General features: G+C 43.9%; 1 protein-coding gene across 3 annotated transcripts; it reads left to right on the top strand.

Moving 5' to 3' along the window:
* The first annotated feature begins 2,863 nt into the window (after positions 1–2,863).
* nkrf (NFKB repressing factor) lies at positions 2,864–13,097 on the top strand. Of its 3 annotated transcripts, XM_007893163.2 has the most exons (5): positions 3,094–3,132; positions 6,841–6,933; positions 8,096–8,220; positions 8,859–8,984; positions 10,384–13,097. In XM_007893163.2, exons 3-5 carry the CDS (start codon positions 8,112–8,114, stop codon positions 12,318–12,320), a joined length of 2,172 nt encoding a protein of 723 aa, XP_007891354.1. In that variant the 5' UTR covers positions 3,094–3,132; positions 6,841–6,933; positions 8,096–8,111; the 3' UTR covers positions 12,321–13,097. The 3 variants fall into 3 exon arrangements, with proteins under 3 accessions (XP_007891353.1, XP_007891352.1, XP_007891354.1); XM_007893161.2 differs by lacking the exon at positions 6,841–6,933 and having other exon boundaries at positions 2,881–3,132; XM_007893162.2 differs by lacking the exons at positions 6,841–6,933; positions 8,859–8,984 and having other exon boundaries at positions 2,864–3,132.
* The last annotated feature ends 938 nt before the right edge of the window (positions 13,098–14,035 follow it).

Here is a 14,035-nt window from a genome sequence, read left to right as displayed (position 1 = left end):
AACACACTCACTGACAAAGTGGACAGCAGCCACTTGAGTAAGACATGGAACCGTTGAAGGAAAAGGAATCGCCTTCAGGAGGGCAGAGAAGACTGAGTTGCTTTTCTAAAAAAAAAATTCTGCGTACTGATCTGCTAATGGGAACAAATAGGTGACTTAGCGCACTACAGAGGTATATCAACAAGCTATATCTGAGTCTTTGGGAATGTGTGCAATTGATCATCTTAATAATAATGATCCTTGCATTTGATACAGCGATCTATTAAGTTTCAATCTCATCTGGACAGTCGAGGCAAAGCACTTACCCAGTCATTTTATCACACGGAGAATCATCTTTTTGATCTTTGTTAATGGATTCTAATAAATACTAAATTTAACACCGTGCAGGGGGAGAGGAGGGGAACAATTCTCTCATACTCCAATGAATTATTGGATCAGGTTCTGTACATCGAGGCAACACCTTGTGTGGGTCATATTTTAGTAATAAAGGCTTAAGTCATTTAATTAAGGTTAAATTCATGAAATAGTTTTAATAAAGGAAGGCACTATGTAATTTGCACACCCACAAAGGCTGACGTTTGTTCTCGGGATTGTGTTAAGACCATCACACGATTCAGATGACCTTGTTGACTGAAACTGTCCTAAAACCAGTCTCATTTCCTGGTACAGTGGTGACATTGACATCAGGCACATGATGGGAAATGAACTTAAAACCACTCTGCTGTATACGCCTTTCTGCTCCAGAAGCTGCTTAGCTGAACCAAGCAACTAAACTAGTTTTAGGCGCTGTTGAATGTATTCCCTTTTGAAAAGAGAAGGGAGTTCCTTCCAGTATGCCTGCCAACAGTCCTCCAAATTGCTCTTTCACTTCATGGCTGTTTTTCCACAAATAGGCCACTGTGTTTGCCCAGAAATACACAGCCATTTCACTTGCCAGCGATTACCCTCAAATTGCTTTCAGATGTATTGACAATCTAGGCACTATAAACCGTTATACTCTGTTGTGTGTAGGGTTGCTACACAGTTTCTGTGTGATTCGATCATGCAAACTTGCATTTTTATACTGCCTTGTAGTTCACAAGGATGTAACCAGATAGGAACATTGGAACAGAGTGGCGCAGTTATTCACACAAATAATAAAAGAGAAACATTAGGAAGGAAATAGGAGTAAATGTTCTGAACCACAGGAATTCTGTGCAAAACTCAATTGTTAACTACGACAGAAGAGTAATATTGTTGGTCCAGTCTCTATCAACAAAATGCTTCTATATCATTATTTATAATAATAATCCTGGCATTTGATACAAGCACCTTATCACGTCGTTGAGATGTCCCAAAGCACTTATTTATTTATTTATTTTCAATAATGCCACAAAAACATTGATGGTGTTGGACACCATAATAAGGGCGCGTAAATATAAGATAGCCACAAACGGATCTAAAAGAGTTCAGGAGGAACCCCTTTGAACCAGGAGGGTGTGGATCTCCTTGCCAGCTGTGATTGAAGCAGAAAAGAAACTCAATGCACCCAGAAGCGTGTAACAACAACAACAACAAGATTCCATTTATAAAGCGCCTTTCACGTCAGGAGGACGTCCCAAGGCGCTGCACAGTTGGGTCATGACCCGAGCAGGGGGGAAATGGTCAGGGTGAGGGGAGGGAAGGGAGGGAGCGAGGAGGGGGGAAATGGTCAGGGTGAGGGGAGGGAAGGGAGGGAGCGAGGAGGGGGGAAATGGTCAGGGTGAGGGGAGGGAAGGGAGGGAGTGAGGAGGGGGAAGAGAGTCGAGAGGGGAGCTGAAGGCTCGGTCAAAGAGAAAGGTTTTGAGACCGGCCTTGAAGGAACAGAGGGGTGAGGAGGAAGACGAGGGAGGGGGAATGTGGGTCATAAACACCCGTATGTGCTACTTAGGCTGAAAATGACTTACTACAGCGCTGTGCACTCTTATTTGATTTCACGCAAGAAGTAAGAGCCGGATGTACAACAACAACAAGAAGAACACTGCCAGTGCCTGCAGAGTGGAGGGAAAGAACGGGTTGGTGAAGTCTTAATAGATCGCAGAGGTAAGTTGGAGCAAGACCGCGGAGGGCTTAGAAGGTGAGGACAAGGACCCTGAACTCAATCCTCTGGGGGATGGGGAGCCAGTGAAGCTGGTCCAGGACAGGGGGGGGGAGGGGGTGAAGCTCAGTGCGGGCGCGCAGCAAAGGCCCACGGATCATGATGTGGATACCGTCCGCTGAATCATCATCATATTGTTATTATTGTTGTTATTATGATTATTATTAATCAATTACAAGGTTAAAAAGCCACCGCGTCAAGAGAATGCCGTGCAGTGACCCCGGGTCTCCTGCTGGGGGCGCTGTGTAGGCGTGTGGTGCACACGGAGGGGGCGCGGGCTGACCTCGCTCCTCCCGTACGCGGGGGGGCGCTGTGAGTAAGTGAGTGAGTGAGTGAGTGCGTGTCTGATTGTCTACGTGTGTGTATGTGTGTGTGTGTGTAGGGTTGCGTACTGAGCTCGGTCCTCCAGTCCGCTGCGGGGGCGCTGTGCGTGGCGCTGTGACCGCGGTGCCCGCCCGCCCGCCCGCCGGTTCCCTCCCTCCTCCCCTCCCCCTCCCCCCAGCGCGGTGCGGTCTGTCAGAGGGGCCCCTGACGTATTACATGGCGCATGTAACAATGCCGCTGTTTTGAATGAATAAAGTGGTTTGGTCGGGTCCGCGCGGCCGCGTTAATGGTCGGCGCTGACTCGGGGCGCGGCGAGAAGGCGTGCGAGCGAGTTCGGTGTTTTCTCCGCTTTTGGGGCCGCCCACCCCTCACCCCCCCAACCCCCCTCCCTCCCTCCCCCCCCCAACCCCCACCACCCATTAGAGAGGAGAGGGCGGACATGCTCGCCGGCCTGTAAAGATGGCGGCGGCGGCGTCGTCGTCGTCGGCGGCGGACATGGAGTGGTCGGCGAGGGACAAGCGGCAGGGCGCCGAGCCGGTGGAGCAGTACCGCAGCTTCTCGGAGAGCGACCGGCACTGGTGGCCTCGGCGGCAGTTCATCCTCAGGCACATGCAGGCCTACCCCGGCAGCAAGATGGAGCAGCTCCTGGCCCTCTCCGTGGTCTGGACGAACCACATCTTTCTGGGCTGTAGGTGAGCGAGAGTGAGTGAGTGAGAGAGTGAGAGTGAGTGTGTGTGTGTGTGTCTGTGTGTAGTGAGTGGCTGACGGAAGTCTCTCTCCACCCTCCCGACAAGAGGCCAAGGCCTCGGCTTTTGTTGCACAACCTCCTCCTCCTTCCTTCCTTCCCTCCCTCCCCCCCCTCCCGCATGGAGTCGGTGAGGGACGCGGTTTTACTGAGTCGCTGAGGATTTCGAAGCCAAAGTGAATCTTCCTGCGGATCTCAATGAGGGGGAGGGGGGGTGTGGGGGGAGGGTGAGGGGGGGTTGGGGGGGTATATGTGTGTTCCCGCGGTCATTTCTTTCACTGTTGTTGCGTTCCCGCCCCCCCCCCCCCCCCCCCACACACACACACAACTTTGTAGAGTTATTTTGCATCTCTCTCAGACGTTTTCATACCCGTAAAGAGGGAGAGAGAAAGAGGTGAGGAGGGGGTGGGATGGAGGGGTGGGGGATGGGGGTGAGGCAGAGATTCATTTTTTTTTCTTTTTTTATGTAGTAAAAGAACGCGACTGCGGTAACGTTTCTGAGATTCTCTCTGTCTCTCCCCTCTCTCTCTCTCTCTCCCCCCCCCCCCCCCCCCCCCCCCCACACCCCCCCCCCCCACACACACACACATTTATCCCAAGATCCGCCGAAGGCTTCACTTTTGTTTTTAAACCCATCTCCCAGTAAATCGCGTCCCTCCCGATGTCACGCGGGGGGGGGATGGAAGCTGCACAGAGGGTGAACTTTGCTTTTGATGCCGTTTTTTTTTAAAAAAAACTCCCGATTAAATCAAGAGGGGGGGGGGGGCCAGGCCAGGCCAGGCCGGGCCGGGCGGTGTTTGTTGAATGGCAGCACATCCGTCGGAGAGGGAAAGTGCTCGGTTATTTGCCAGTTAGTTGCCCGGTTGCTGTTTGGCAGCGGGTTTTGAAACGCGCAGAGCAGATTTTTAATTTGCCTTTGAACGACGTCCCCACACAATAAACCGCGCGCGTCCTCGCGTTTTTCGGTACAAAACGATTGGAGGCATTTGTCGCGCACGAAAAAGGGAGGTTTGAACAGTGGAAGTCGGTCCTATCGACGACACGTGTAGCTGCTCTGTAGTTTCACTTATCTTCGTCGACAACCTCACACTGAAACGTTACGACTTGATGTCTATGTCCTTGTCACCAAACATATATGGCTGTTATATATGTTGATACAACATAAATGATATAAAATATATAAATACATCCCACAGTCCCTCCGCCTCGCCCTCTCCCTTGGCCTCCTTCGAGACCTTCCTCTTCACCCCGTGCTTTCGATCTCCTTGCTCCCCTCTTGCCCTCAACACTCCCCAGTTCGGTTCAACGCCTTGGGACGTCCTCCCGACGTGAAAGGTGCTATACAAATGTAATTTTGTATAAATGTGCGTCATGCATTTGTTACATCAAGGCTCAATTACGGGAACTCCCTCTTCATCGGCCTTCCCAACTCTTCCCTTCACAAGCTGCAAATCATCCAAATCTCTGCAGCTCGTGTGCTCTCGCGCACCAGGCTCCGCGGCCCCATCACTCCCACCCTCGCCCGACTTCGCTGGCTCCCCATCCCCCAGTGTTCCAAGATCCTCGTCCTCACTTTCAAGGCCATCCATGGCCTTGCCCCCTACTATCTCTCTGACCTGCTGACTCCCAACCAACCTGCCCGCTCCCTCCATTCAGCGGGCTCCATGTCTCCCACCCTACCATCGGTGGCCGGGCTCTGCCCCCACACTCTGGAACTCTTCACCTCGCTTCCTCCCTTGCCTCCTTGAAGGTCGGTCTCAAGACCCTTCTCTTCGATCATGTCTTTGGTCGCCGTCCTACCTCCCTGCCTTCCCTCACCTCTACACCACCCCATCCCCATGCTCGGACCCCGACACCTGACTGTTCAGCGCTTGGGACATCCTCCCGACGTGAAAGGCGCTCTATACATGGAATTTTGTTGTTGTTGTTGTCTGTTACAAACTCCAACGTAGAGAGTGGTGTTTAGAGGAATTAGTTAATGGAATGGAGTGCTTGATTAGAAGGAGAATGAGTTGAAGAGCAATGTTTTTAAACCGACTTCTATAGCTTACGCTGTGTGTGGTAACTGATGTTGCGTTTAGAGCCCTTTTCATTCTTCCTCAAGAAGCAATAGCATCCATTACTTTTAGATAAATGGTACACCTCGTAGATGTCAGATGCCCTGGTTGCCCATCTTGATGATCAAGTTACGACAAATTGGTATTATTAGCCTTTACACTTTCCCTGATCAAGAATGAAAAAAGTTGAGGGCTATATTAAAGAAACTATTCTGCATTAGCAAATTGGTCTTGTCTTGTACTGCCTTGTGGTGAAATCTAAGCAGCAGCAGACACCAGCTCTTTCAGAATTGGTTCATAACAAGTCTTCCAAGTTAAATGCCATGTGGCATGACTCATTCAGAAAGGAAGTGGGACGTTTCATAGATCAGTATGGAATACAAAGTGAAGACAGGAGATAAAGTATTCTTTTGGGGTCCAGAATAGGTATCCGTTTCTTATTGCAGATGTTTCTCCTTACTCTTCCTAACCACCTCACATAATCCTTTTCCCCACATGACAGTTCCTGATCTCATCTACTCTGGTAACATGTTGTTATCTTAGTGGAGTTTCACAAGTGGAGCTTTACATGGAATGATTTATAGGAATGGGAAATATTTTTAGATTTTCTTTTAGGTATTAGAGGTTAGAAACACACTTGGAGAGATTGGATAGTTCAAAAAGCAAATGGCAGACCACAAAGTTGGCTACAATTTTCTCAAACATTTGATCTCTGCGTGTACTTTGGACTTTGATCTGAGTGACAATGTTGGTAATATATAATAATCAGAATATTTTCTATTACAACTGAAAGATTCCCTATTGATACTACTAATCCATTTGTTCGATTTCTAGCTGTCATTTTGGAATTGTCATAGGTTTTGTTTTTATATCAAAATCTAGCATTTGTGACACCAAACTTCTACATTTCTACCATCTTGGCTGTTGTTAAGCAGGAATTTATGGCTGAGAGTGAAATCTCTAATGTACTTTGGAGATGGAAGGAAAAAGAGCAAGAATAATTTGTACTAAAGGTGTGTGAGCAGTTTTGCTCATGTCATTAAGGTGGACTCAAAATGTGGCTATATAAAATACAGTACTCGTAAACCATGACATCTTCACTAGAAATGCTTTGGCAGTTATGTTCTATGTTGGCTGAATTATAATAAATACTGTGCCTGATTTACATGGTTCAGTACAAGATTGACAGTACAGTCAAATTTCTGTTGGGTATGCCCGCATATTGTTTTACTTGTGCCCTTGCAATATAGAGATGTCTGTACTTAATCAACACGGTAAATTATAAATCTTGTTTTAATTTTCCTTCCCTTTCTTACAATCCTTTTTGTGTCTTGATCATAAACGCTGGAATTGGGATCACTAATAGAGTTCACAACAATTTTGCTCCTCTTCCTCGCCCTGCCCCAAAGGAAAGCCCAAATCACTTTGCTAATTGAACGGAATATTTCTCCATGTAGGTGGTATTTTACATGAACGCCAGTAACATCCTATATTCCTTGTGACTTTTTTTTGGATTGCCTTGATATTAAATAGATGATAGAAGAGCGTGACATGAACATATTATTCTTTTATCTCTTTTCCCCCCTCCTCTCCTGAAGGTGCTGACTCATGCTGGGGTACGATTCCATGGGCGCCAGCAGCCCTCCGGTACCTCACCCACAAGTGGCCATTCTTCATGTGTGAGCCTAACAGTGAGTGTTGGCAGGTTATTTGACCATGGGGGGGAGGCATCGCAGTTGAGCTCGATTTTGTCCTTGCCCAACTTCCACACTTGTGCACTTTTCAGAGGAGTCACTGGATCGTGGTAACCTTGGCTGATTTCACTTGTTTTTCTATTTCCCTATTTTAAACCATATTTCAAGGCCTACACCCTTGGGCAAGATCAGCCAAATCAACATTAACCATGGATCGAAACTAGAATCTTCCTCTCTATATTGGTCAGTGAGTAATGCATTGAATGCTGCGGTACTTGAACCATTCAGAGGGAGATTGTAGTTTCCATCTTTGGTCTGTTACAAGTTAGTTGATCTCGGCCAATATGAGAAAAATAATTTTCAAAATAAAAAGTAAGATTAAAGTAAAATCCTCGTGGTAGGATTTTACTTTGATTTTACTTTTTATTTTGAAAATTATTTTTCTCATATACCACCTACCCTGTCACGTATATTTACAGCCAAGGGGATGGGCAATGACCTGCTCCCAGACAACCACTGATCCAGCTCTGAAGATGGCCACTAGGTTGTGTGCAAAAGAGACTTGGGGTGACTTCCTCTGTTTTTCTTTTTTTCCTCCTTGAGGGGAAGCACCATTTTGCATGCTGGTGTCCCATGCCTTTCAAGGAGTTGGACCTCAATGGGAAACCTAAATTTAGATGCCAGGTTTGGCGGACATTTGCACGCATATCTCCCCTTGAAGGACATGTTTACTTGTCTCAGCTGAGTCAACTGGATGAAGGTGCCTCCCCCTAAAAGCCTGGTTATTTAACCAAGGAGAGTATTAAGCTGATTCTGTGGAGGAGTCTTTATTGAGTTGGCTATGTCAGCGACTCAGTAGAGGCTAGCACAGCTTGGGATGGGAGGGGAAGAGGAGGTGAGAGAAATCCAAAGCAGATGAGCCCTTTTTGTTGCTTTTTTTTAAACAAACATTTCATGCCAGATGTCCTAGCAGTTGACCTTTCTTCTGTAAGGCATATCTTTTATATGCAACTTCAATTGCTTTCTTGCACAGAGGCATTGTAATATGTTAATTGGTAGGTTAGAATTGTAGCACAATATCAAGAAGGGAGAAATGCTGGAAATACTCATGGGAAGGAACCAGTGCATGCAGACTTAACATATTTCTCTTTACTAATAGGTACAGCCCAGACCTTATGGAAAAGGTCTTTCAGATGGCAGAAGGCATTGATGTTGGTGACATGGGATCATATGAGTTGGTTCCTGGGACCACCACCAATAAGAGATCCAAGGGTGAAGACAATGGCAAGTGAAGTTTATTTTTGCCTGGTGCCTTGATTTGCATTTTGGGCTGAATTTCTGAACTCCATAAAAGTTGTTAATGGTGGGAAACGGGACAATTTTCTCAGTTTACATCCGGGATCTCCATCATGCTTTCTGAAGTTAGGTATTGTACAAAGAAGATGCAGGATTGAGCTCTCTATGCTCCGTTCCAAGAACCGTGACCTCAGAAAAGTACTCAACACTAAATGAGTAATATTTGTTTCACAGCAACCATCACACTAGACCTTGTGAGAAATTTGCAAAATTGTGGACAACTCAATGTTGACATGCGTCTAGTAAGAACTCGCTAGAGAATTCCAAAATGTTGAACCTTGCTGGAAAAGAGGGTATGACATTCTTCCCGTAAGTCTGGACTGCCTTTGACCCAGAGATGGAGAGATAGTTTGTTGCGCCGCCCAGTATTGAGATACATACATTAAAACTGGTTAAATTTATTCTTGTAACAAAAATAAAATTCAGCTCATAAAATGCATCCCTGTCTAAATTTCTAGTGGAAACTTTTTGACAAGTAAGTTGATCCCGTTCAAAAATGTTTAAATGTTTGAATCTTAAAATGTACGCATTTATTGTTAAATGTACATTTCCTCCCCTGTTCTCAGTGTTCAAATTGATGTCACGGGTTGAATCTCAGCCCTGCTCCACTGTCCATTCAACGCATGACATCGTCCACTGTAACAGTTCAGATGTAGAGAGTGGTGCAACATATGTTGGCAATAACACTTTAGGTATGTGCAGGATTTAAAACCTTCTGAACCCAAGTTTCAGAAACCAAGGTGGTGCAGTAATGTCTGGCTTAATCTTTACTTGTGGCCAAAATCAAACTGGGGACACTCATGGGTTTTTCCTGTCTTGTTAACATAAAGTGATAACCTAACATCTGGTATTTATGGTATCTTTTCGATTAGACTTTTAGAAAGAGAATATTGAAGATCTTTTAATGGTGTGTTTAGAGTGTAACTTTAATTTGGGATACAGTTAAGTATGTTCACCATAATTCCCGCCTCTCTTCAGTTTACCTTACTTCCTCAAACATACAATATAAAAACATCAATCCTCTTCTCTTCATTTGTCTTTATCCCCCTTCTGCACCCCTGCGGAGGGGGGGAATCACGCCATATACAGGCAGTTAGGGGTGTTCCTCATTGATACCAGGTCACTCTCTCATTCTGGATTGCAGCATTTGGAAACAAACCTCGTTACGTGCTGCAAGCTACCTGTCCAGCACCTTGGGACGTCCTCCCGACGTGAAAGGCGCTCTATAAATGGAATCTTGTTGTTGTTGTTGCACCTCCCTCGATGTTACCAGAGTCTCATTTTGTCTGGTTCTGACAGGAATATCAGTGCAGACAATGTGCAAAGCATCTGCCACTTTACTATGTTTATACTTAAAGCATATTCTCTCTCCGTATGCTTTAGCAAAACAAATCCTTTCTTACTGGTGTACATATTTTAGTTTGACAAAATGGAAACTTGGACGCTTGTATTTTGTACTATAAAGGAAGGAATTGATCCGCATCAAGTTGCACCTGAATATGTGAAATGAAGAATATGTATTTTATGTATATGTATACAAAAAGCCAGTGTGACTTGTGTTTGTCTTGCTTAAATAACCTCTTAAATGCGCTTGAATCTGAGATAATGTGGACAATCAAACTGGAGAAGTGCCTGGTATAATTCCCTGATACAGAGCTGTTGCTTCTCCGAGTGGTGTCTTTATTTCTATGTGTGATGCCTTCAGAGAAGCAGTGGGAGGTGCCCCATTTTGAAGCTAGCAGTGGAAGACGGACACACAAGTTAAATTCCTGCAGTACAGTAGGCTGTAAAGAGAGGCACTATATAACTTACATTTGTTGTTGTAGATATTTCCCTCGCTAAGCAACGCATTGTGATTCAAATTACTGAACAATATGAAGCTAATAATATATTTTTACATTATTTACCTGATACAACTATATACAAAATTAAAAGCTTGATAAGGGAACATTAAGGAAAACAATAATCTTTTCTCATAAGGACAATGGATCATTCATTATTTTTATTCGTTGATCAACAGTTTGAGGCAATAAAAGTGTAAATTTGTAGTAATTCTTGGCACACACTATCTAACTTATTGTATGATTTCAGGTGAAGATCCAACTGCAAAACGGAAGCCCCCATTATTCCGTCCCAGATTTCGTTTTGAGCCAGTTACATTTGTCAGCAGCAGCATCAAGGAGGATGAAATCCTGGATATAGACGAAACTGACCGTCCTCGACGCTGGGCAGATATGGACGATGTTGTATTACCTTCACAGATCTCCATTAAAGAGGAGAAGAACACAACAAAGGCAGAATCTTCTCCAATTTATGATGTGGACAATTGTAACAAAAGTGTAAATGGCCCACTGTTTTCTGCCACTCCTAAGAATTCATTTGATTATGACACTTTCTACAAAGGCGTCTTTGGAGGTGCAAATGAGAGCAAAGGTAGCAATTGCATGAAAGGGTTAGGTTCCCTGAGCAGTTACATGTCTAAAATACAAGAAAACTATTGTGCAAAGTATGAAGCTTATCATTCCAATCCATCAGAGCGTTATCCAACGATGAAAGGACCAGATTTTTCTAAACCTGCAGTTGGAAATAAGCAAGGCTACAAGGGTCTGGGCTTCACTCAGACCAAAAAGTCAAAGGGTAGGAAGTCTTCCAAGAAAAGTGCCAGTAAGTCGGCAAAATCAGGATCCCTCACATCTTTGTTAGACGAGTCTTCAACTGATGGACTTTCTCCATCTGCGATAAAGAACAAACAGCACTTTTTTAACATGCTCCAGATAGCTGTTTCCAGGAAGCTTAGTACCATTGGGGGCTTCAGTAACCAGTTGAATCACAGTGATGTACTAAGCAACTGCATCCAGACGTGTAAAACAAATCCTCAATATTTCTATGTCTCGCTGAAGGAAATTCCTCCAGCTGATGTCCCAAGAAATAAGAAAATGTTAAGTGACGGCTATGCCTGTGAGTTGAGGTGCCAGGGTGTTTACTTATCTACAGGCTATGCAGGCAGCAAAATTGGAGCAAGAGATAGGGCTTCTGAGCAAGCCTTAAAATTGTTCTTTAAAGATGTGGTAGTTGAGCTTATGAAGCGCAAGTGTAAAACCAGTTACATCGATGACTTAGTATTGTGCGAAAAGAACACAACTCGAAATGACATTCCTCCAGCTCTCAAAAAGCCCGATGAAAAAATGCCAAGCAAGGACCCGAGCAGTAAAACAAGTGAATCCAAGCCGAGCCACCTGCATACGAAGGATTACAAAAAGCGACACTGGACTGAATTTGTCATTTTAGAGACTGCGAAAAATGCTGTGTGCATTCTTAACAATTCTGCTCAATTCAACAGAATGGCGGTGGATTACAAGTTTCAACAGACACCCAATCAAGTTTGGCAGTGTCGTGTTTTTATAGAAGATCATTTTATTGCCGAGGCTTACGGAACCAAGAAGCTGGTGAAGCACACAGCAGCAGACAAGGCTCTGGACATCCTGAGGCAAACCCAACCCATTGTGAAATCAAGCAAACCAGGAAACGCTGACGCAGCCATCTCCAGAAGTGCAATTCTCGGACGGTCAGCGGAGGAAGCTCTTAAACAAAAGATCACAGAGGATAACATTGGCAATCAGCTTTTACGGAAAATGGGTTGGAAGGGGGGTGGCTTAGGTAAAGAAGGTGAGGGTATTGCAGAACCAATCATGGTAAAAGAACAGTTTAGGAGGGAAGGCCTGGGTTTAGAGATGGCCAAGGGTAATTCTAAATTAAATAAGCGAGATATAGAAGACCTTATCAGAAATTACGCCCGCTCAGATAGGCAGGATGAGCTGACCTTCTCCAAGGAGCTGAACAACGACGAGAGGATGCAGATCCATCAGATAGCTGCCAAATATGGCCTCAAGAGTAAATCCTATGGAAAAGGAAGGGAGCGCTATCTAGTTGTGAGCAGAAAAGTACGTGTTGATGATATTATGAACCAGCTTGTGCAGGAAGGACAGGTTGGCCGATTTGAATTGGTAGTGCCAGGCTGTTCATATTGATGCAAAACGCCACCTAATTTTTATTTATGTGCAGCTTTCTTCAAACTTTTGTCCAGTAATCTGAATTCAGTTTTCAGTTATTGTAAATGATTTCTGATTGCAATAGAAGTTTATTTACAGTTGTCATGAGGTGAGGTAGCTGTTCAGAACAAGGCATCACAAATGGACTGGGTCTTAGTGTTCCTGCATCACTTTTTCATAGTCTAAGAATAATTGTTTGTTTGTGTTATTTACAAAAAAGGTAATAAACTATGCCACTGTTGAAATGACTAACCGCAAACTCTCTTAACGATTTTATGTTATGTTTTATCTCAGTTTAAAAGGAAGGGGAATCACATTAAAATTATGACGGTTGATCTTAACAACTGCTATTCAATATTGTTCATTTCTTCAGATTTGTTCTATTGAAATGCTGAGTCCCAAACTCCAATCTATTATTTCTTTTTCAGATTTTAGTTTTTTTATTTTGTTTCAGATCTAGGATCTGCATTTTTTCTTTATTTCTACTTTCTATTTCTCTTTAAGTTTGTCATGTACCCCTTACACACTGTCTTCAAAATCCTTTTAAATACAGGTTCTTATTAGAAAGCTGGATGGCAAATTATTGTCCAAAAATTATTCATATTAACTATTTTATCTTTAGTTTCAGTGCTGCTACAGTGACTTCACCATCCGGGGAAACTTTGCAAATGAACAACCAGTTCTATTTCCTGGTTCAGATTCTTCCATGGTGTAATATTTGAACAATAAGGAAGTATTAAATTGTAGCTAGTTCAAGTTCTTAATCTGCCTCAGAATCTTAATATCCTATTTGGTTCCCAAATACAATTCTTTAAATGTCGGTCTGGTTCTTACTAGACCCATATCCAGTAATGTGTACTCAGTCAAATATCACTGATATTTTAGACTTATGCACATGCAATGTTGACTCGTTTTAAGAACCACCAGTTGAACTGCAATAGGAGGGTCATATTTTGATCTACTAACCATATTTGTTCTCTGCTGGTAGATTCCCATCATGTAATGTGGAAGATGCTAACTATCTTGCTCCCAAAGTGGAAGTTGAGTTTCTTCCATCGGAGTCAAAACAACATTTGCCCTACAAGGCATGGGCAAGCTGCATGTGCTTTGGACTCTGGCTTAGAGGAAACAATGGGATTTAAGATATTTCTACAGTAAAAGAGGTGAGTCTGAGACTAGGGGATACCAATTTTAAGATAATTACCAAAGAAGCAAAAGGGACATTAGATTTTTTTAAAAAATGCAGAGGGTTAGGATGTGCAGTACCTTCCTAGGAGGCAGAATAGGTCAACAGTTAATGTCAAGTTTTGCTTCTTCAAAGCTCCATAGTTTCAGGATTATTAATGCGTTTGGTAAATTTTATACTCGACTTGGCTGGGTTGAATTTAAAGTAAAAAGGCTATTCTTCGGTAAGTTTTTAAGAAATTGCATTTATCTTGCTCAGAGTTTCCTTCCTCAGTGATCCATCATTCGGGTTGCCATTAGATTTAAAGGTAAACTAATGGGGTCCTTCTGTTCACTGTGTTTAAATGCATCACATTACAATAAAAACAATTGATTTTTCACCCCTTGCTCTTTTACAAGGGACATGTAGCCACAGTTTATGCCAAGTGGCTCAGATAGAAAGATGCATTTGTTAGAATGCTGGCAATAGAGAAAGTTGGATGAGGGTAGGCCAGAGATTAGAAAAGAAC

Source organism: Callorhinchus milii, unplaced genomic scaffold (assembly GCF_018977255.1).
Source record: "Callorhinchus milii isolate IMCB2004 unplaced genomic scaffold, IMCB_Cmil_1.0 Scaffold15, whole genome shotgun sequence".
In the NCBI taxonomy this organism is placed as follows: Eukaryota; Metazoa; Chordata; class Chondrichthyes; order Chimaeriformes; family Callorhinchidae; genus Callorhinchus; species Callorhinchus milii.
The sequence above is the reverse complement of the archived record's forward strand: the minus strand, read 5'-3'. Positions and strand labels throughout refer to the sequence as shown.